The sequence below is a fragment of the Chenopodium quinoa genome, unplaced genomic scaffold (assembly GCF_001683475.1).
Source record: "Chenopodium quinoa cultivar QQ74 unplaced genomic scaffold, ASM168347v1, whole genome shotgun sequence".
NCBI classification, from domain to species: Eukaryota; Viridiplantae; Streptophyta; class Magnoliopsida; order Caryophyllales; family Amaranthaceae; genus Chenopodium; species Chenopodium quinoa.
Window position 1 is genome coordinate 453,313 of NW_018743732.1, and position 23,251 is coordinate 476,563.

At 34.5% G+C, this 23,251-nt stretch overlaps 4 protein-coding genes across 4 annotated transcripts; 2 read left to right on the plus strand and 2 right to left on the minus strand.

Annotated features, from left to right (window-relative positions):
* Positions 1-4,804: 4,804 nt before the first annotated feature.
* LOC110684660 (protein NUCLEAR FUSION DEFECTIVE 4-like) lies at positions 4,805-7,230 on the minus strand. Its single transcript, XM_021861095.1, has 2 exons — positions 5,827-7,230; positions 4,805-5,581 (listed from the first exon to the last, which is right to left on the minus strand). Exons 1-2 carry the CDS (start codon positions 6,975-6,977, stop codon positions 5,158-5,160), a joined length of 1,575 nt encoding a protein of 524 aa, XP_021716787.1. The 5' UTR covers positions 6,978-7,230; the 3' UTR covers positions 4,805-5,157.
* A 3,369-nt stretch (positions 7,231-10,599) lies between these two features.
* Positions 10,600-14,379, plus strand: LOC110684664 (RNA-directed DNA methylation 4-like). Its single transcript, XM_021861099.1, has 10 exons — positions 10,600-10,995; positions 11,092-11,172; positions 11,451-11,539; positions 12,139-12,213; positions 12,330-12,371; positions 12,829-12,986; positions 13,197-13,315; positions 13,721-13,802; positions 13,885-13,958; positions 14,044-14,379. The coding sequence occupies exons 1-10, from the start codon at positions 10,860-10,862 to the stop codon at positions 14,292-14,294; spliced, it is 1,107 nt and encodes a 368-aa protein (XP_021716791.1). The 5' UTR covers positions 10,600-10,859; the 3' UTR covers positions 14,295-14,379.
* Positions 14,380-14,496: 117 nt separating this feature from the next.
* LOC110684665 (protein LURP-one-related 7-like) lies at positions 14,497-17,154 on the plus strand. The gene is made up of 4 exons (XM_021861100.1): positions 14,497-15,023; positions 15,156-16,042; positions 16,457-16,657; positions 16,791-17,154. The coding sequence occupies exons 2-4, from the start codon at positions 15,782-15,784 to the stop codon at positions 16,929-16,931; spliced, it is 603 nt and encodes a 200-aa protein (XP_021716792.1). The 5' UTR covers positions 14,497-15,023; positions 15,156-15,781; the 3' UTR covers positions 16,932-17,154.
* A 136-nt stretch (positions 17,155-17,290) lies between these two features.
* Positions 17,291-21,281, minus strand: LOC110684663. Its single transcript, XM_021861098.1, has 7 exons — positions 20,843-21,281; positions 20,585-20,751; positions 19,543-19,754; positions 18,852-19,106; positions 18,633-18,719; positions 18,270-18,442; positions 17,291-17,718 (listed from the first exon to the last, which is right to left on the minus strand). Exons 1-7 carry the CDS (start codon positions 21,217-21,219, stop codon positions 17,607-17,609), a joined length of 1,383 nt encoding a protein of 460 aa, XP_021716790.1. The 5' UTR covers positions 21,220-21,281; the 3' UTR covers positions 17,291-17,606.
* Between the last annotated feature and the right edge of the window lie 1,970 nt (positions 21,282-23,251).

Consider the following 23,251-nt stretch of genomic DNA (forward strand, 5'->3'; position numbering starts at 1 on the left):
TTATTCTAGACACAAAGCTATGTTCTGACCAATGATGATTATCTTATCTAATGCCTTTTGCATGCATTATTGTGAGACACTCCTTCCTCTTTCTAATGTTTACTATCTTTCATCTTATGCATAATTGCATATTATCACCATTCTCTAGCCCCCTTTTCATCTCCCAATTTCTTATTTTGAAGGTGAAGCTTATAGAATTTTATTTCTCATCTCTTGACAAGATCAAAATAATGAAGCATCTGTAAAAATCCCCAAATTTGAAGGTGAAGCTTTCTTGAAGAAAGTTTTTAAGCTGTCTCCAAAAGGCCATTATGGTCATTTTTAAGGATTTGAGTTAAAAATACCATAATTGACCTTTACATTTCAAAGATATACATCTTCATCATAACAATGTTGAAAGGGTGATATGGTTTGTAATTAGTTAACTTAATCTAGAAAGTGACCTATTATAGTATTATCTAGGAACGGAGAAATTCAACAGTAGCAAGCTAAGGTCTCTAGCATTAGCAAGCTTTATGCAACTTAATTGACAACTTTTCAATTTCTAGTACTACAAGTCGTTAATGATTCTAGTAAAACCTTGTTGGTACTAAATTATGCTTAGTTAGTACAGAGTATTAATTTAAGGGTATGCTATATGCAGCTTTAAGGGGTTAGGGCTGCATATAAGCATTATATACACTTCTTAAATTTTGCAAAGTTAGGAATTCATGATAAAATCACGCGTAAATTAGTGTAGTTAATGCTTGTTTTTTCTAAAAACATGTGTAAACAAAAAAAAAGTAAATATTTGATAAAATAAACATTAATTACACTGTTCTACGCGTGTTTTTGTCTTAAATTCCTTAATTTACACTATTTTAGAATGTGTATTTAATGCTTATATGTAGCGCATATAGCATTGCCTTTGTTTTTTATAAACTAGAATTTAAGCTTTTTGTGGTATCAAGTATTTTTTTTTTTTGTTATAAAATGAGTACCAAGCTACCAACTATGTACAATTTAGAACCAACAACTACTAGTCATTAATGGCTCAAGGTTGAGAAGCTCCTCTAACCTAATTACACATGAGAAGAATTAATATGGAACAATTGGAGGTGTGTGTGTGTGTGTTTTTTCAATAAAAATGAAGGCTCCCTCAACAGAAGTTATCGTTGATAGGGACAATAGGGCCCTGCTGGACGGTTGTTGCAAGAATTAATTCGGATAGAAAAAAAAAATTAATGGGCGGTCGAATTCCATTAGGCAATATTAGATGTTATCAATTACAGTGTCTGTTAGTTGTTATAAGTTAGAAAGAAGTAAAATCACTTGAATGTTGAATCTAATAGCTAATCTCAACTGAAATCAGCTACACTTTTTTCTAACTTTTCTAATACACTGCCTTTAAATTTCAAAATCTTTGTATTTTGAGTAATATTTTACATCTCCACTGAAATCAGCTACACTTTTTCTAACTTTTCTAATACACTGCCTTTGAATTTGAAAATCTTTGTATTTTGAGTAATATTATACCAAACCTTATGTTTTACTTTCAGAAGAAAAAAAAGTTTTGACCGAGTTAAAATTCCGTTTACTTAGAAATTATTATTGCTGAATATGGCAGTAGACTCGTAATTACACCGAACTGTAGAAAGTACGAGTTTTTACGAAGACCATTCAACTTTCTTATCGTCAATATTTCTTGTTTTCTTTTCTATGAAACAAATACGGAGTAAGAAGTATTATGTGGTTTCTAATTTATGATGGGCATGTAGGTATCATATGGATGCCCAATTGTGGTGTATCATGGATTCATGGTACATGCATAAATCATAAACAGTTATTTTCATGTAAAGAATCATTTGCCTACAGCAGTACAAGTGTACAACCTATTTGGCGGCGTTTATGTTTGTTGGGCCCAACTTTTACTCTTTTAGGTCTTCCATTTAACGTGTGGGTCTGTGGTCTTTTTGCATGATGTTACTAAGACATCACAATGACGTTGGATACATCCAAGAGACCAAGAGCTTGACCTTGGGTTGACTTTGAAATTTCTTCAACACAATAGACTTTCATAATTTAATTTTGTTACTTTTTCAAACTAATTTCAAAACTAAAAGAAATCTTAATTTTCATGTAGGTATACTAGTGTGATTGGCTTATTTTACTTTTTAAATTTATTATTTTTTGTTGAGGTAAGGAGGTTATATCAAGCCGGAGTCACGCATAAGTCAACAAACCCATATTAGAATGGATAATGTCCCTTAAGAATGGGTGGAGCCGTGGAGGGGGGTATAATGCCCCTTAGGAATGGATAATACGGGATTTGATCCCACAATTTTTCCACCAGACCAAGCTTTGCTTGGCAATGCGCGAGACATATAGGAACATTAGAAGCCTGTAGCCATAGAAGTTATAGTTCACATCAACAGTTGGAAATAATCAATAATCTAAGGTTCTTCAGTTCATTCAAATGATTATAACATTTAAAGATTCTGTGAAGTTTGCTACAGTATTAATTCTTGGTATTTGATATAAGTCTTTCTTTCATTGATAAGCCTACAATGATGTACCTCTTCAGAGAGATGATGTTAGGCTTTTAGTTTCGTGGTCCAACCTTGTTGATATTGATTATTGCTAAAACATTCCTTTCATTATATTACTTAGTAGTTCAAACCTACTTTTTTTTTTTCCCTTCTAAGGACATGTACTCGTCTAATTTCTCTTCGATCCCTTTGTAATCTCTTTATTCCCTAGGCTGCCTCTAGTTTAGGAGACGACGGGACTACAGAGTATTTCTAAATACAAATATGACCATTCAATTCCGTTTGATGATATGCGACCAGAAAGGGAACAACCGCATTACTGTCTCTGAGTCACGCACTGTAAATCATACATGTTACGTGGCTAGATACAGGGTGTGGATTTAATAGCAATAGGTCACATCAAAATGCTTCCAAATTTGATTGAATTAAAGCACCTGAGGCTACTATGAAATTTCCATAAGAATCTAAATTTCCAATTGAATCAAAATGTAGCTCATTTGAACTGATTAGGGTCGATAGGATTAGGAGTTGCAGACCCAGTGATAGGTCCCCTTAGCTTACTCCTCTTAGTACACGGAAACACGACTACACAAGCACAGATGTGGAAAGTGTCAATTTGAAGTGCAATAAATGGGAATAACCTCCTCCAAAGGTTTGTAATGCCTTGTTTCGTACGATCAACTCTGTTATATGAATGGTTCTTATGCCTTGCTATTCATTCTACTTCTTTTGGCCAGTATGCCATTTCATCATTCTGTGTTAAGACTATAATTGATAAATTTCTAACTTGTTTGAACATCTGAATATATTTGTTAATGTTATATTGCTGTCAAGTCCTGATCATTTACATGACAGTTTAGTTTTTTTTCTGTTGAAGTCTGGACCAGTAATATACACTTCTGTATTTGGACTTCTTCAATTTAGATTTGTCGTTTTGAGCTAGGTGTATTTCCAGCTATGTTTGACAAGTCTTTTCGAACTTCATAGAGAAATATTTTTCTAAACCATGATTTTAACACTATTTTTCTAAACCTTGATTAAAGCTATCAATTTTCCTTGAAGGCTCCATTTGTCTTATGAAACATTATTTTCTAAAGAAAATCATTTTTGATGGAGAATAGATTGTGAAAAGGGTTTTTTTGTTTGTTTGTTTGAATATAGGAAACTTATAGAAAACAAGAAAATGGGAGTAAAAGGAAAGAGGGGGGGGGGGGGGGAAGAGGAGCGAATTGATAGGTAAAGAAGAAAATATGAGTTTTTCACTCTTTAAAAACAAACAAACAAACAAAGGAAAATGGAGGAATGATAGTTGGAAAATGATTTTACAAAAAAGCAAAAAGAGCCGAATGTTGTTAAAAACATTATGGAGTATTATCAAAACCAACACATTGGGAATCTATTTCTTTTTTTTTTTTTTTTTTTTTTCTATTAAGTTTTTGAAAATGTAAAGATGAATTGTTTCTTTAGATTCTTTGGCAATGTCACATAACGATCTTTGATGAGGACAATATAAGCATAAAATAAACAAATGTGAACCTTTTTTTATAGACGTGAAAAAATGACTTGTTTTTAATGAATTAATGTCCTAATATAAATCTTTCTTCTGCTTTCAAGGGATTCGTGTTTTTAAGTGCAGCAGTAAGGTGACCAATACATTTGCTGATACACAACTTTAAGATACCCATTTTTATAAATTTCAACATGTTGATATAATGAAAATACACATTGAAAAATTCAGTCAAAGTCATTAGTGAATAGTGCAACAAGTACGCTTAAAAGAAAAACGGAGAGAGTATGCATTTATTAGTTTGTAAGAGTGAGTGACATGTTGAAATTCATACGCTTATACATCACCTGGGCAGATGCCCAATTTAATGTTGATTATGCCTCAGCTACCTAACTCCCAAAGGCCAAATCACACTTTACAGGCTTCGGAACTTTTTGTGATGTTACCTGCTGTTCCTTAAGCCTGGTGAATTGATACTAGCTACTACGAGTACTATGTACAATGATATAACACGATTGTTTTAATAGCTTAGTAGTAGGAGACTTGGGGGAATAATTTCTTGTCTTAGGTTTTTGAATCAACCGGGGGAGTGGGGAGAGTTTGGTGATCCCAAACCGCACATAGAGGGGTGCGTGTTTATTATGGTCCCATGGAAGCTGTGTGTTGACACATTGCATGTATGTGCTGATAGTAGCACCATTCTCGGTGTTTTTACTTAGGAAAACCAATTCAGGTTTGAATTTAGAGTGGGCGATTTTCTGAATCATATGGATTGAAGAAATACACCCAAAAACGGAAAGAACTGTTGAAACTGCAAGTCATGAATTTCTCATGCATGTATGTAGTAGATCTACTAAAAATCTACCTACATTTGCTAGTACTAACACTCCTCCCAACTTAACACAATAACACAACATGTCAAATTAAGTGAGAATTTGATGACTTCACTGTAGTATACACAACCCAGAAAGTGCAGGAAAATACATGCACCTGGTTAGTATCTAGTCTAGTATATTGGGCTGTCAAAAAAGACAACAAATCCTATATGGTGTTTAGTATAGTAGTATTCTTCCTAAAAAAAAGCATTTATATGTATATATATGCTACTCTGCCCCTACAAGGCTACAACCTCTGCAAATAGAATTTGCGAGTGCGAAAATGAAGTACTAAAGCAAGGACAATTCCTAAGGAACATAGGGATCCCCAGATGCCGAAGGTTTTGCTGTAACATTGCAGACCCAAGCATCTGCCATGCCCATCTCCTTCTTTACGATACAAAAGTGCTGCTAACCCTCCGAATAGGAAGGACCCTAGAGGGATATTTGCGACCACAACATTATGATTCACTCCAAAATTGTTGGGTCCAAAAAGCTCTGTTGTTGTAGAAACTGAAATGGCAGTGATTATGCCAGTTGAAAAACTTATAATTGCTGTACTGAAATGAAGTAAAAGGTTGCTATTATTTATTATGAGCAAGAAGAATGCTGCTGCCATTGGCATCATTGCAACTCCTATAGAGGCCGGCCCTGGAACCATGCACTTGCTCCTGCTTGACAAAAAATACATAGTAAATCAAAGATCAGTTTCACTTCGCAGGATGCGCTAAGAATTGTTTGGTTTAACTCATTTCCGTGGGAAGTTTTACTTACCTAGGGGAGAACTAAGTAAGCAACTTCCTCCACTGGATGGGATGTCAACCAAACAACATCAGGGATTAGCCAAGACACACTTAGTTTTATTACAACGTGTCCTGGAATATATATAGTAGTAAGTTTGCTAGTTGAAGCATACCTGGAGTAGGCATAGTCGAGGGCAGTTGGCAAGAGACGGCCAAAAAACACGAATGCAGAGGCTAATGAGACCAAAGAAGATATCCTAGCATAGCCTCGAGACTCTGCTATTTGTCCCAAGTTGTTTAGATAAACCAGTCCCAGAGTGGCACCAGAAATGTATATGAAGAAGTACAACCAGAAATTCAGTCTCTTCAGCATCAATTTGACACCAATTTCTTCCATGGCACAAATTTCTTGCTTGACTTCAACAATATTATCACTCTGATCTTTGATTCGATTCTCAACATCTTGCTGATCATCTACTTCATCTGCATCAGTTGTAAGATCGCATACTCGTCTTTCCCTGTTAATACGACATTTTTCTTCCAATATATGAACAAAAAATTCTGCCATAGGAATTAGTAACAGTGCTGTTAGACAGACTCCTAAACCAACCACCTTAAACCGCGGTGAGGACTTCCTTGAGATTGGTCCCAAGTTACTCATTACAGCATATATTCCAGTGGCTATTGTTATCACTAGAACACCAAAAAACCCACGTCCAACCCTCTTAGGCTTATCATTATCAATATGCCGGAGAAAGGGTGCAGTTATGATACTAACTACTAAAGGAAAGAGAGAATTGAAAAGCATATATTCTTCAGCTTTTTTAGAATGCTTAGAAGAAAACGCACCAACAGCTGCAGTATAAATTACAGCACTTAATCCTAAATAGCAAGTACTCAGACCAACAGCAGCCTGCCTATGAAAGGGGAAGTTTTGTATGGAAACCAGATAACAAACTGTGTTGATCCAGCAAATGCCGTTTCCAGCTAAAACTGTGAGAAAGAATATATGCCAGTATGAAAGGAAAGTAATATGGTGGGTGAGGAAAAGATACTGCAAACCATAGCCGATCAAGCCGAGAGAAGAACCAATTAAAAGAACTAGCCACAAAGGTAGGTAAATGGCAGCAATGCCAGCAAACCAACCAAAGAGCTTCCCTGCATCAGATGCAAGTGCAAGGTTGTTGAGTTGCAGTTGGGATATGGAAAGGAGTTGCTTTAGCTGAGAAGAATAAGCAGGGAAGTTAGAATTGGTTCCGTTTATCGATTGAAGCCATATAATACCCACCAAGCTTAGCCATTGAAGAGCTGTGCTTCGAGTCATGATATGGCTGTAGTGGCTAGGTGGGTTTATATATTTTCTTAGACCAAAATCTATATTTCGAATATTTGATCTACCCTATTATTCCCTTCTTTATAGGCAAAATTCAAGTACATATAAGAGAGCCCTCTTTGAGAGGGAAAGGATGTGAATGAAAGACAAAGAGCTAGAAAGATATGTAAGTAGTTTTGGACAAAACTATATATTGTGGCTGGAAAAAATATAATGTGGATTTTTATCTACCACCACCTTCAGTTTTAATGTTGATGTACGAGCTTGATTAATGGAAAAATCATGAGTGATCGTAATACACACGCATTAATATTTGATGTGAGTACAAGCATGTGCATGCATGCCATATATTATATCATGGGCAACTACTTAAATTCCTTTCTTGGTTGGGGTTGGGATGATCTTATCTTGGGTTCTTGTTGGGTTAAATCTTTGCTCTTCCCAATCTTATTCCATAACCATGAGCATGATATACGGCCCTATATTGTCCACTCAGTCTTGAGTGTGATCGGTCTATAAGTGAGACACGCAGTAGGTCACCTTGATCTAATATGAAAACTTATCACCCTCAACAATATAACAAGTCACTTCGAACCCCAGTTGGACCCCAGTTGGATGTATCGATAAAATTAGTTGCGACCTGTTACACATACAAGAGTTTCTGCCATTAATTTCAAGCCTATCATATAATATGTCTTTATCAACAGAATAGTGAGACGCCGCCTGCAAGGGTAATTATTTAGAACCACCCACACATATCATAGGGTCCCAGTAATGAAATGAGAAAATCTTATTTATGGCTAAACTTGCTAATCAAATTAACAGAACCAACTGTAATTAATCTCATTAAGCGATAATTCTAGGATTTTCGACAGGCTAAATATAATTATGATTATGATTACGACTATGATGATGTAAATATTTTGACTATGATGTAAAAATATTTGTTACAGATTATCTTTGTTCCTGACTAGAGAATTAGAAACAGGTGTGAAGAGAAAAACATGGTAGTCAAGAGAGAGACCAATCAATTGTCTTAATACAAAGTATAGCATTAATTGCGTTGCTAACACTGAACTAATCATGTCACTAAACTTAGACAAGTTTTCCGGAATTGTTAAGGAACTTTTTCCTCTTTTAAGTCAAGGCAATTTATGTACATTTATTATTATATACCTAAAGTGACAGTACTGCTATTTCATTTTCATAGGCGTTATAAACTAAAGCATATACATTATATACGGTACAATCTTAACAAGATAACGCAATACAAGTACATAATTTTGAAATATATGAAACATAGAAAGTAAAATGCTAAAGGTTTAAGGTTTCCGTTATTAAAAGAGGACAAAACTTATAATCTTTATGTTATGTTACACTCTTCTTCTACATGGTTTATTCATGTTCCGATTTGCACTGCTTCTTTATAGCGTGTCACTAAATTACGGTGGCGGCCCAATAGTTTCTCATAGAACTGGCCTGCTTTATATGAAGCAATCAACTGCAACGTGAAGCAAATTAAAGCCTCTACGCAAAAATAGTAAAATGGACATTCAAGAGTTAAGCATCTTTCCACTTCTAGTGTGAAAAGGATAATACTTGTGAGTTGTGACTATGCTTTGATTGATTAAAGTAATAGGACCAACTACAGGTAAAAACAGTTGAGAAATCATTAAGCACAAAAGACGGTGTAAATTGAGTCATAATAAAAAACAGCAATATGGCTACAATTATCAGGTAGATTTATCGTATAATTATAACTGTATGTCATTAGTCTTTAATAATAAATTAGTGTACGAAGTACATTTATGGTTAAAATTGTGCATTGACAAATTGTATTCGACAGACTATTATAAGTATTCTAAAATGGAAAAGCAAATTAATATCCATGAAAATAAGAAGTTTACAAAAAATATTTTGTCATGTTAGCCAACCAAAATTTTCTTATAAATCATTCAAAGGTGTCTTATTAGATCGCATCATCTTATGTTAATTCATTAACATGTTTAAAAGTTACCCCGAAATCTCCGAATCATCAACCTATACAACAATGAAACGCAAAGGCCAAAAGAAAAGAAGTCGTCTTTGGACTATGATGCAGCAAAGCTGGCTAAGACCTCTGTTACAAGCTTTGCCCGAGTAATCAAAAGAAGAAAAAGGAAGCAACCTCCATTTCATAATTGCTTATCTTTTCTTAAACATGAACGAATTGATTGATAGATAAATCAGGAGGATAGGACGTGCAAAAAACAAACACTTGGCTTTCTTTTCACAAATGCAACAAAATTTATTTGGAGTTTGGCCAATGAAAATTTAAATAGTTTGAGAGTTCACACCGTTGCTCTAATACCCCAAAATAGTAGGGACACTCCGTAGCTCACTGAATCTTCAATTTCTTCCCAAATCCCAAGGCATGTTATATAATTCCAATTTAATAGATAGGAAATACACTTGAATTAGAAAAGCCTATGAAATCATTTGGCCATCTCTAAGATAGGAATAAGCAATATGGTTATCATGAATTCATACGTATCATTGACTTTTGACCATCTAATATATTACGTTTTTTTTTTTTTTGTAATTTGAGTGTGTATGTAGTTTTGGATACAATGATACATATTAGAAGTAGCCAACAAAAATAAATGAATACTACGGAATAATTTAAATCATGTTATGGAGAAAATAATTCAAAAGGAAAAAGAGAAGTGTCAATTATACCTATAAAGGTTGAAGAAGAGTGTAAGTGACAAAAAATAATGTCTAGCTCCTTGATGTTGTATTAATTAATTTGTCGAAGCAAATATTTTCAAGTAATCAAGTCATCAATCTTCGAAATCAGGTCATAGCTTACGAAGTGCATTAATAATCTTCAGTGGCACATGAATCAAATTAAACATGAAATATATTAGATATATACTCCAAAATTCTTAAATTTTTAACATGCAACATATACCATAAGCAAATTAACCTAACCAATAAATGTAATCCTCCAATTGATTTCATTGACAGTAAAGGCTTAAAAATCAAAAAGAAAAAGTTCCAAGGAAAAAAAAAAAAAAGCAAAGAAGAGAAGAAGATAGATCACATAGGTGCATGAACTCGATCAGTATGATGAAAATTGTTGATGCTTTGCATGCAAGATTATACCGAAAGAAAAAGAGTGAAGGATATGAATGCTTAGGGAAGAAGGGAGAGTTAACGTATAGGAGATTACAATAATAAAGGTGTTAAGTGAAATGCAATGTAACCTTAGACAATGAAATGGAGTTAACTAGGGAGGTTTTGATTTTAAAGGAACATTCAAAACCAAATGTATAATCATGATTGATGTTCAAGGCTTAATGCAAACAATATACCAAGTATGAAGTACTTTGTTTTTATTTTTTTATTAAGCAATTATATAATTTAATAATATTTTAGATTTTTTATTACCTATATTGTTTAGGCTTTTATTACTACTCCGTATCTATAAGTGAAAGAAAATAATTAGAATACACATAATCTTGCAATGTTATAGTTTTGGTTTTCTAAGATTGGGTGACTATCGATCTTTTTTCCAAGGATTATATAATTCGAATAAAGCTAAGAAAAAAAAAGATACCGTGTATGCTAAGAGCTCCTTTATAAAAAGGTACAAGTAATTTTTTACCATTAAAAATTACAAATCCAAAAACAGTTGAAAATAAACGCAAACAACATAAATAAATAAAGAAAATGCCAATAAACTGTGTCGAAATTCTGGAGCTCTTTCACAAATTCTGGGCAAAACCCTCCCTTAAACCCTTCAATTATATCTAAAATTTCCATCTTTTCGGCAAAATTGACGAACTTTCTAACTCAAATTCTAAATTAAAGTAGAAAAAAGAGAGGAAAATGGAGTCAATTATGAAGGATGAAGTTGGGGAAAGCTCTTCAAATTCAAGGTTATCGAGCGACAACAATGGCGATAATAAGGCAGTCGTTGTTAGGGTTAAGCGCAAGCTTGATCAATCTCCTCTTGAAGCTTTCTGTATGTTCTCTCTCCTTTTTTTTTAACTTTCTAATTTTGAATTTGCAAAATTTAATTTGACAAAGAATATGTTTTTATGATGCAATGCGATGTTAGGGCTGGAAATTAATGAGAGACCTGTAAAAAGACCGTTAATCGATTTTCAGAAGTTATCGATTTCTGATTCTTCTTCTCAAGGTTTGTTGCAATTTTGGTTTGACTGTTATAAAATTAGGTTAAATTTTGGTGATTGTTATAAAATTAGGTTAAATTTTGGTGATTGTTGTGAATTAGTTTTGTAATTGAATTCTACACTTTGTTTTCTGGGAATGATTTTCCATTGGAATAGCTTGTTTAGCTTAAACTTTGTTGAAATTGCAACTTTGGAGGTTGAGAATTTTATGAGTGTTTTGTAATTGAGTGTTACTAATAGTACTACCTGTGTCATTTCTGCTATATGATTGTGGTTGTGGCAGAGGAATTGCAGATCAAAAGGGTCCTTGTTGAACATGTCGAAACTGTTAGCAGTGCTAAAGCTAGCATTCACTTTCTGCAATCCTTTGTGGTTAGTTTTTCTATAACTTGCTGTCTCCCCCCCCCCCCCCCTCCACCCCTCCTCGAATTTGCACCTTTCGTGTTTTGTGCTCTAAATTCCTTCTTTTGGTCTGGATAAGTGTCATGTTGTTGCAACTCCTGGGTATTTAGAGTACACAATTTTAACCAAAATGCCTGTTGTAGGAAGCGAGGATATGTTGGGGCAAACAATTGAAATGACACTGTTTGTTAGATGCCCCAGAATTCTATTCACTATTGTTATTTTCGGAAGAGGTGGTGAATGATTATGCATCTCAATTTATATTTTGGACTTGTGGCATTGCCCCTGATGGACTAACATCTAATAGATCTTGCATGAAGATGCTTGGTTAAATTAGCCGTCATTATTTTAGATTAGTGTTCTCTCCTCCCAGGAGAAAATGTGATTATTTATGTAGCATCTGCTGCTTCATCTGATTCATATTCTGTTTTTCACCTTTACTTTGCTAGTAGTGGCTGTCTATATATTCCTGCTATTGTCTAACACTCAAATATGTGAATAGCTGTAACCCAATTCTCAATGATTTGTTTTCTTATCCAATTTCGCTTATGCATTTGTTCTTTATTTAGCCACCTACTCCTGATGGCGATTCCAAGTTTAAAGCTAGCACTAAAGAGAGAAGGCGCACTCTCCAGAAAGAGAATGTATGTGTGACAACCCCCCACCCCCCTCTTTTTGTTTTGGATTATTTGTATGCATTTGTAAGGAGGTTATTTTGAAAGCACTTATCTTTTTTGTGTTTTATTTTTGAATTTTGCAGAAGCATGACCAGCTATTGTCCAAAGCAAAGCAAGAACAAGAGGTAGTGTTGTTAGTGGGATTGCAAATCATGCAATTCATCAGTAGGAATCTTTAATATGTTGCACATTGGACATTACTGGTACTTTATTGTCTTTAATTTTTAATGGCATCAAGTGGGTGAGCATTTATCATGCTGCGTGTTATAGCGTCTTCACTGTCTCAATGACTACGGAAGTTGTTGGCTTTACCTGTTCTTTGAGCCACGAGAGAAGCAGTATAAATCATAATTAGCTCTACAAGCATCATAATTCATAACCCATCTGTTCTTCACCATCATCACACACTTCCTGGAGCACCTTCTAATCAATTCTTCTAAGTTCTAACAATTACTATGTATTGTATAGTGAAACATTGTACTGATTTTAGTTTGTTTCTATTCTGATAGTATATTCATAATTGAAATAGATATACTTATAACTTACATTTATTTGCCATCCATGTGATTTTGCTTCTGTTAGGAAATAGCAAGAAGTGCACGTTTTGAACAAATATGGAAGCATAGAACACACAATAAAAAGGCTATCCATGATGAGGCTTTGGATGAAGTATGTCGTGTCTATGATGTTCTTCGTGTTGACAAGACAGAGGAGACCTCTAAAATGATAAATAAACAGGAGTAAGTTTCCTAAGTTCCATTATCAATCAACAAAATATATATATATATATATATATATATATATATATATATATATATATATATATATATATATATATATATATATATATATATATATATATATATATAAAAGCTCTCTGTGCTCTTCATATAATTTCACCTGTTTAATATTGTGTAATGAAAGGATGCTAAATTCTTTGATCGTTGCAGAAAAATCTCTGTGGAAGAGCAGGAGATCCTCAGTAAATTTTTACCTCTATTAAGAGAGTGTGTTCCTGGTGCTGCTGAAGAGATCGAATCTGACATTGTTTCTTATGCTTCCAGACATGGTTTGTTTGTACATAATCTTTTGTTATGTTACAGTCCTTAAAGATTTCAAGTTGCTTTATTTGCTGTTATGTCATATGTTAGAAGATATTAGCCAGAGGGGACGGCTTTGCAATTCAGTTGTGAAGTTTTTGTTTATTTTGCTAGCTGTGTGATGGAATTTATCTTGTTAGCTGTGTGACGGAATTTATCTTGTTAGCTGTGTGACTAAGCTGGAATTTATCTTGTTATCTGTGACTAAGCTGGAATTCATCTTCTTATCTGTATGACTAAGCTAAAATTCATTACTATAATTCTTTTCTGTGAGAGTATTTTGTAGCTGTAATTCTTTTTTAGTAATCTTGGTGTAAGCTAAAAGATAAATTTATTACTATACAATTATACGTAATTACGTATGCTCTTTGCAGATTCAGCTGAGGAATACGTGTACGACCTGTATACAGTCAAGGAACATATTGATGAAACAGAGGCATCTTATCCCTTTCCTTTGTATGGAACTTTACTTATGTGCTTAATACGTCATCAATATTTGATTTCCCCTGGTTTTGCTTATGAACAATCCCTTGATCAGGGTCCAAGTTGATGATGATGATGATCACTATGATGGTCCTGATTATTCGGACTATGAAACTGATGATTCCAATGGTAATCTCTTCCATCTCTTCTAAGTCTGCCATAAATCTATTGATTACAGGGTACTGACACAAAATTTTCTCATACGGGGTGACAGCTGAGGATCATCCAGCTAACGATTATCCTGAAGAGGAGTCTTCAGACGAGGAGGAGAAGAGTTCAAAATCTGGTAGTGAGTCAGAAGAGGAAAGCGAAGCTGAGAGTGATATATGGGAAAAATCTGAGGACTCGATGGGATTTGACCGATCAGAAGATCCACTATATGAAGATGAAATGAACGAATCCCATGACAACGCTGACTCTCATGATGATGGTGATGATGAGGACTGGAGATGGGGACATCGTTGAGTTGTTGGCTTATACTACCTATTACTAACTATATATTCTCAACGTGTACTTGTAGAAGATAAATGACACGCTTATAAATTTATTACATCGATTTACTTGCGAATTGTTGATAAATTTCTAACTTAATACTCCGTACTGAAAAAAAGAAATACATTAAATGCTTATTAGCATTACCCTTTTTTTTTTAGAAAGTATCTTATTGAATTTTTACCATTTTAGTTAGACCGATACGTAGTGTAATTTAATTACTCTGTACAACTTTTATACCGAAATACTAAATACTCAAGTCGAAATTAAAAAAAAATTATCATTACAAGATGAATAAATTAGCTCACATAAAAATCTCACATGAAAAAATCTCACCTCCCCAATTTGTATTGAATTGAACCCTATAAAAGTCTCTCCCTTTCCACCTTCTCACAATTTTCTCTCTCTTACACAACTCATCATCTCATCCTTCTTACTTAACTTTCTCTCTCTTTCATTACATGGGCTATGGGCTTCTCTAATGCCACCTTAGACACCAACAATCACAACAACAACAACAACAACCACAACAACCGTTACAATTTGGGAACCGGGTCGGGTATTCCCAAATTCAAGTCGTCACCACCTCCTTCGATTCGTATCTCACCTCCTCCCATTTCACCTTCTTCTTACTTTGCTATTCCTCCTGGTTTGAGTCCTACTGATCTCCTAGACTCCCCTGTTCTTCTCTCTTCTTCTAATGTAAGTTTTTTTTTTTTTTTTTTTTTTGCCAAATAAATAATTTGATAATTTAAACAAAAACCCATTAATAATTTTAAGATTAAATATGAAATAGATGATTAATTATTGTTTGGGGTTTGTTAAATTTTGCAGGTGTTACCATCTCCAACAACTGGCGCTTTTGCTGCCAACTGGAAATCTTATTGCAGCAACGTTAACAACAACACCAACAACAACAAACAGGAAGATGTCTAATTTTAAGATTAAATATGAAATAGATGATTAATTATTGTTTGGGCTTATACTACCTATTACTAGCTATATATTCTCAACGTGTAGTTGTAGAAGATGAATGACACGCTTGTAAATTTGGTGTGTATTTTGCTATATGCTTAAAGTGTCGGAAAACGGGTGGTTGTTGCCGGTTGGTAATGTGTGAACAATTTTGACAACATTGTGGCTAATTGTTTAGGACTTTCCATGAATGAAGTTAACTACTCCGATCTTATTATCAAATTTGTTTGTACCAAACCTTACTTTACAATAAGATAAAATATTCTATTTAGTATACCTTAGTAAAATTGGAGTTTGACAGTGATTTTTTTTTTTTTTTTTTTTAAAGGATAATAAGAATACGTATAAAAAACGCTAGTTGAAGGAAAAAGGCAGATTCTATTTTCCACAATTCAACCTGGGCGATGATGATGATATGAGCAAAAAAAAAAAAAATGTCAAACCTTTGGATTTTAATTTTTTGATTAAAATTAAAAATCTGTAGGATGACTAATTCGAGTTTGAGTTCAGAGGAGAGAGAAAATGAAGAGACAGTAGTCGAAGTTCATCAAGGAATTCCACAAATACCCATAGATCTATTCGTCAAGAAAAATCGAAAAGGCGTACGATTTTTCGACGCTTTTGGTAATCTACGCTACAAAGTTGCCGACGCTTCTCCACTTTCACCGAGGCAAAACCATGGTTTACGTGGGCGTGTCTTATTGGATTCTTCCGGCAATCCTCTCGTCTCTATTTTCCGCTTTCATGTCAGTTTTTCTCTCCTCCTTTCTTTGGATTTTTGTGTTTTAATCGATTGTTGTACTTTGATATCTGGGTTTAATTCTGTTCCTGCAATTGGTGTCAAATAGTTGATGATTCAATCATTGGTTTCACAACCACCTCCAAAACTTTAACCTACTAAATTAGTTGCCCATATAATAATATCACATTCAAGAATAATTAGTTTTGGTTTTCCTAGGCTTGGTTAGGAAAATTAGTTCACAAAATCCAGGTATCAGAATCATTAGTTTACAAGAGAGGGTAATTCTGCAATGTGTTATGATTACAAGACTATTGATTTGGTGACAGTTAAATTCTGCAACAATTTGGCGCGCAGTGTTTGGTAGCTGATGTTGCTGACTATGAATAAGCAGTAATTAATTTATGGTTTATGAATGTAGGATGGGTCATGGAAAGGCTTCAAGGGCAATAGTTGTGAGGAATTGATTTTCAAGGCGGAACAGACACTCAATACATTCAATAAAGTAGAATTCAGTGTAAATGTTGCTGGAGATGATGGCACAAACTTAACTTTCGCGATCAGAGGTTGCGTTTTCTGGAGAACTTGCACCATTTATCAGGACAAATTCATAGTAGCTCAGGTATGGTACTCGACGCTAGCATGAACAGCCCGTCCACAACCCTGGCTAATGTGCATGTTTATCTTTCTGTCATCAAATTGCTTATTTTACCATCGTTTCTTGTGAGTATGACTTGAGTTTTCATTGGATGCAGACAAATCTCATGTACAAGCTTGGTTTTAGGAAGCATTTCGTGGGGAGGAGTAAATTCAGAGTAACTATTATTCCTGGATATAGCGATTATAACTTCATTGCTTCATTGATTTTAGTATTTTTGGATGGACGAAAACAATGATTTTCATTTTTTTGGCAAGTTGATGAAGAAATTTGTAAATTGTGATTACATTAGTTTGTACCTTGGTAGAAACCCTTCGCAAATATTGTTGCTACTCATTGTGGCATGCAAAGCATCCCATTCAATTGAAACAATTTAAAATCTTTTTCTCCATCTCAGTGCTACCCGGCTATTGTTTTCAGACTGATGTATATTATGTATCTGTGCAACTGATACGAAGTAATTCCTAGAGTCGATTCAATCTGTTGTGATCCTGTAACTTAATGGAGAAGGCAAATAGGATACCAAAATATAGGGCAGGTGCAGGATTAAAAAATAAAAAAATAAAAAAAAAACCTGCACTGTAATGATTGGCGAGATTTCCAAACAACTAACCGAAAACCATTTCTATCATCAATTGCACAGTGTTTACAAAACCTAAGTGCCTTGAAAGTAAGGCCAGTGGAGTTCTCCATCTTTCTTCAAAATCCCCAAAAGAAAGGTGGGGAGACATAAATAAAGTTACTATGAGGGGAGGACTAACCAAAAAAGAATCTGCTATTACTCCATGGTGTTTACAAGGAAACAACAGGACCTTATTCCTGGTGCTAGCAATCAAAATTGCAAGGTACGCAGTATAATGTCAGTTTGGATTTTTAGCTGAATAGCTGAGCCGAGGACAGGATTGTACATCATTCACCACATTAAGGGTGATAGCCATCTCATCTCTAATCCATTTCCATTTGAAAGATAATACATCTTCTTCCACTTCTCTTCAGTGAACACTTCTCGACGGATAAGCCTTTGCCTACATTTACAAAATTGTTAAAGCTCTAGATAAAAAACCATTATGCTCTTCACAATCAGCCATGAGAACAATCAAAACAAATTACAGTATAAAACAAATGATAAATAGTTAACGAAACCAGCATAGGCACCAATAAAAGAACCAGTGGAAATATCAGCGAGGGGAGCTAGTTACAATAGACACATTTTAATAGAATGACAGCAGCAATTCATAAACCTCGACATCCTGCATATAGGCAGAACAATAATGACGCATGTTCTCCATGCCAAAGTGAGGCAACCAATCACATGACCTGGGAGTCTGGAACAAATATAATCCATCCTACGAAGTACCAACTTCTTCTCCCAGTTCATATCAAAATTTACTTTCAGTATGCACATTTGCAGAGGGGTTGAAGTCCATCAAACCACAAAAGAAGAAAAGATGCAAAATTACCAAGGATAAACTACATCGTTAACACCATAAATCTTTAAATTCATATTATTGATGATTGGAGACAGTGCAATATGATCAGCAAAGTTACATTATGTAGCAATAATCTGAAGCCATACCTAAGGTAATAATGGCAAACAGCTGCAGCTTCATCCAGAGAGTACCGAGGGAAATCAATACGAGCATTATCTGGTACACCAGGCAAGTCTTTACGCAACTTCCCCACTGCTGTAGAATGTGAGAATGCACCAACCATCATGTCATCATGTGTCATAGGCCTGAATGCATTTACCTGCACACATAGGATTCAACGATGAACTAACACATCAAGAAAGCTTCTAAATATACAATGTTACCAAAAGTTACAGTACAATTATAAGAAATTATTGTGAGAGCCACTTCAAACATGCATATTATAGCTTAAGAGTGTGTGTGTGTGTGTGTGTGAGAGAGAGAGAGAGAGAGAGAGAGAGAGTTCTCACCATTGCAAGTTCTTTAGCATGAATTGGTCTGGAAGAACGGGGTGTAACCACCTCTTCAAATTCACTAAAAGTAAACCAATTGTTGTACTGCAAAAGCCAGCAAAATAAGCAGAATTTATAAGCTTAGATGAAGCCAAAAATGTATCCATATTTAAGTTGATAGGAAGTTAATCAAGAGTTGGCATAGAGATAACTTAAGTTGATGCACTATAAACTCACTTGGTCAATTGCAAGAAGCACCGGAACATCTTTCACCAGCGATAACTCCTTCCGTAAACGGACTAGCACTCCAACAGCAGCATGTGTATGAGCGATTCCAGTCTGGATTAGATCAAATAAAGTTGAACCATCTGGCATGGCCATGGAATCTGCTCCCTTCATAAATCCCACACCAGCACCTTCTCCCAAAGGAATAGGTTCAGATATATGACAAGGGAGTTGACGTAAGCAGGTTTCATTAAATTTGAGGAAGTCCTATAGAGCAAGTAAGAGGAATGAAACATTGGTATATATGCAACTTCTGTCAAGTTTATAAGTCAATATTATAAAGAAATAATGGAACAGACCATGCATCAACTTAATAATCACATTGTGAGTTGAAAAGGAACCAAAGATGGAAACTTATTTTTTGTGAAGTAGAGAATATTTCTGTGTTACTGTTCAAATGTCAAATTTGAATAATACTTTGTTTTCGGTAAGATTGCACACACTTTACTAACTTCACAGCCCTGAGAAGGAGCCTCTAGAGACATTAAGGTAATGTTGAAGTAGTTGGTGATGATGTAATAAATAATAAAGTGCCAGATATTTAATTAACATCCTCTCAACCTTGGAGACATCTTATTGATTTAGTCAACTTGATACAACCTCACTGTGATCACAAGAGTTAAAGACAGAGATTGGAACTTGCCTTCAGAATATTTTCAGCCTGAACAGGGGAATCCCAAAGACCAGTTTGTGGATTTTTATAGAAAAATCCACCATGAGTCCAATCACGACCTTTGGGGGAATAAAAGACCAGCCAACCTTCATCACGAGCCCAATGAGCAAGCATTGCAAGTGCAATACTTTTACCACAGCTACGAGGACCATCCAAGACAATCTGTTTTCTAGGTTTTGGTGCTGAAAATATTTACACAATCCATGTGCAACGCTTGAGTTAGGAATTCAGAACGCAAACCATACATGAACAATTCCACACATATCATTAATGGTAGAAAGGAACATCGTATTACTTTACTAGTTTCTTCCAAAACAACAAAGATAAACTTCCTACCCCCTTTCTTCACCAATTATGGTTGGCTACACAGATGATTTTTCAAAGTTCTCATAAACTGTAAGAGATCAAATTAGTTAAGCTCATACGCTGCTAGTAGTCCAAGAAAGCCTAAATAATTCATTAACTAACCAATTTTGATAAAGAATTGACAAGGCAATGACCATGTCAATCAAATAAACTATATGATGTGAAGAATCATCGGCGTAGTGAACTTTCCGTGAAACATGTTCATTAGTAGAATAATATCAAACTCCTCAGTTTCAGCTCACAGCAATCAGGTAGAACTCACAAAGTCGAATATTATGACAAAAAACAAAGGCAATGTGACAATTAAATGATTACAAACACACAATGGCTCCACACATAGTTTGGGACATCAGAAATACAGCAAAAGCAATACAATATCAAGTCTCATTCTTACAGCATTTGCTAGAATTAGAATATCTTCATATGCTCAACTACCTATAAAATTCCATTATTGAGATAGATAATATGTATTCGACAAGTTCACAATTGCTTGATCAGTCCCAAAACACACAAAATTCACTCTAACATAACTCAGTGTTCATAATTACAGCATAGAAAATTGAAATAGCAGCAAAATTGCATTTAAAAAATCAACACAATAAGTTATAATTTCAGGGTTTAGGGTTTTAGGAATAAAGTTGAGTACCTGTAGCAGAAGAAGACCAAGTAGGAGGATCGACAATCCGCCTAAAATTATCGCGAAGATCCAAAAAACTCTGCCTAACAAGCAAAGCGCATCGTTTTGTATCCTCAAACTCCTTCAACATCCCACTCGGCAATCCCTCCGGCAACGCCGCATTCAAATCCTCAATCCTTCAAATTCAACCCACAAAATCAAAATCAAATTCAAACTCAAATTCTCATCAATTTCAATTCAAATAAAAACAAGAAGAAAAACAAAAACCTGAATTTCATGTAAGAGCAAGTATCTTTCCGAGAGAGTTGAGAAAGAGAAGAAGTGGAAGTGAAGAGAGGGAGACCATTGGGGCCCACATCAAGGGACCTATCCTTGTCATCCTCAGCCAACAACCTTAACCGAAGCTGTTCCCCTTCCACGTCAGCATCGAGCTCAGCCGAGGAACTTCCGCCGACATCATCGGATTTTCCGTCGCCTTTGAACTTCTTCTTTGCTTTAGCGAGTGTAGATTTCGAGGGTTTTGCCGAGAAATGTCGGGAAAAGTCGGTGGTGTTGGTTGATAATGCGGCGGTGATTGGAGTTAGAGAGGATGAATTGCGGTGGCGCGTGGATGTTACAGCGGTGGTTAGAAATCGCCGCCACATTTGGCCGTCGGGAGTTTGGATGTCTGCTTTTGAAATGGGGTTCAAGAAATGAGTTCCTAAACTACGAAGAGGAGGTGCAGTGGTTGAGCTCCATTTGTTGGGCCTAAATTATTGGGCTGATAACTAAACAATTGGGCCTTCAATGACATTGCTAAAGTAGACATTATAAACTCACCCATCGTAATGGACATTAATCCACCACCATGGTCCATGTTCTATGAGGATAAAATTGATTGGGTATGGGAGGAATTTAATATGAGTAACGTCTAATTAGCCGGATAACCAGATTGGTATAAAAAGAACGCATCTGTGATCAGTTTGGTATATATATATATATATATGAATAATTAAGGAATAACTACATCCGTGATCCGTTTATTAATTACGATTTGTACTTTCATTGTTTTTTGGGTTGAAAGAATGCATTAAAAGACCTGCTAAGTATAAGCCTATATATCTAAATGGGAATTCACAAAATATAGTGTCAATTATTCGTTATCCATAATTATTTTGGTTTCATCTAGTCAAGATATTATGATTGTTATGAGTTATCCATGCAGGTATAGAGGATAGATAATATCTTAGTGATTGTAATGGTTATGATAATGAGGAAAGTTCATAACATTGTGACTTTTGTATTATTCTTATTGTTTCAATTTAACTATACTTTTTTTTTCCTAACATGTTAAAAAAAATGTTAGTACACATAAAATGAAGACCAACTTCGGTCCACTTGTTAAAGTTAAACAATTTAGTGTTATTGACCAAAATACTTTGGATTGAAGACCGGAATCTTTAAAGAATGTGAACCAAAAAATATACACTTAAATTGTTTGGAAATTGTAAGTTAGTTGTAGCAAAATTTAATACCCCAAAGGCCAAAGTGGTTTGGTCAAATTCTTTATTTCCACTAATAAGAACATATACAGTTATACTATCCACGTACAATGCACCTTCATAGTACATAGTCATTATTATTGACGACTACTTAGCAACCAAAAATCCAAAATGCAGGAACTTCTAAATAATGCAATCTTATCTACTGTAGGCAGCCTAATAACCACACTAGCTAGCTAGTATACTTAAATTGTATTGTCAACTAGTCAAGTAAGTCAACTAACATATTAAGTCATTCAAAATAAATAATACAAAGTACTTATTTAGATAGATTACAAAAAATTAAAAAAAAAAAAAAAAAAACTAATAATCCCATAAAATCGATTAAATTAAATTGTGAGTATATTTTAATCTGATGACTCCACCTTGATCTGCTAATTAGATTATAATGAGATTATATGCTTTACATTTATGTTTGTGTGATGGAAGTCAAAAGAGTCCACATGTATATGGAGTCCAACCTAATTTGCTCATGTATGATGGTTTACTTTGTCTCTTCATATTTTGTTGGAAGTCTTTATAAAGATAAGTTTCTAACTTCACTTATATTTTAATCTATATGCTATGACTAAGTTTGTTAAAGATAAATATATTTCTCAGTCATATTTTTTATCTCTTTATAACTACTATTTAATTTTTCAGATTATTTTTGAATAATTATATCTTGTGCTACCTAACCTAGTTTCAAGGATATTGTTAGCTTTATTGTTGCGAAGGATAAGGCTGATGTTTTATTCAAAGGATGAACGCTGAAACAGAATAAATCAGCTATCAACGTTTAAATTTCAAAAGGGCCGAAATTTCTGTTGAAGCAAGATTCAGGGATTTTTGTTGAAGACTTTCAAACGTTTTGAAACTGCTCTACATCGTTTGAAATCAATCCTAAAGCCTTATAAATAGCGTGAAGACTTGCTGGAAAAAAATCAACCGAAATATTCAGAACAAGAACACTCAAGAATTATCAAGCTTTATACACTATAGCAAGAGTGTTAAATATTTTCTCTCTAAGTTCTTTAATACCTTATTGTGTGATTAGATTGAGAGAAAAAAAAAGTGTATCTAAGAGTGGAAAAAGAATATATCAAAAGAGTGATATACTTAGAGTAAATTTATAATACTCAAAGTATAGTAAAAG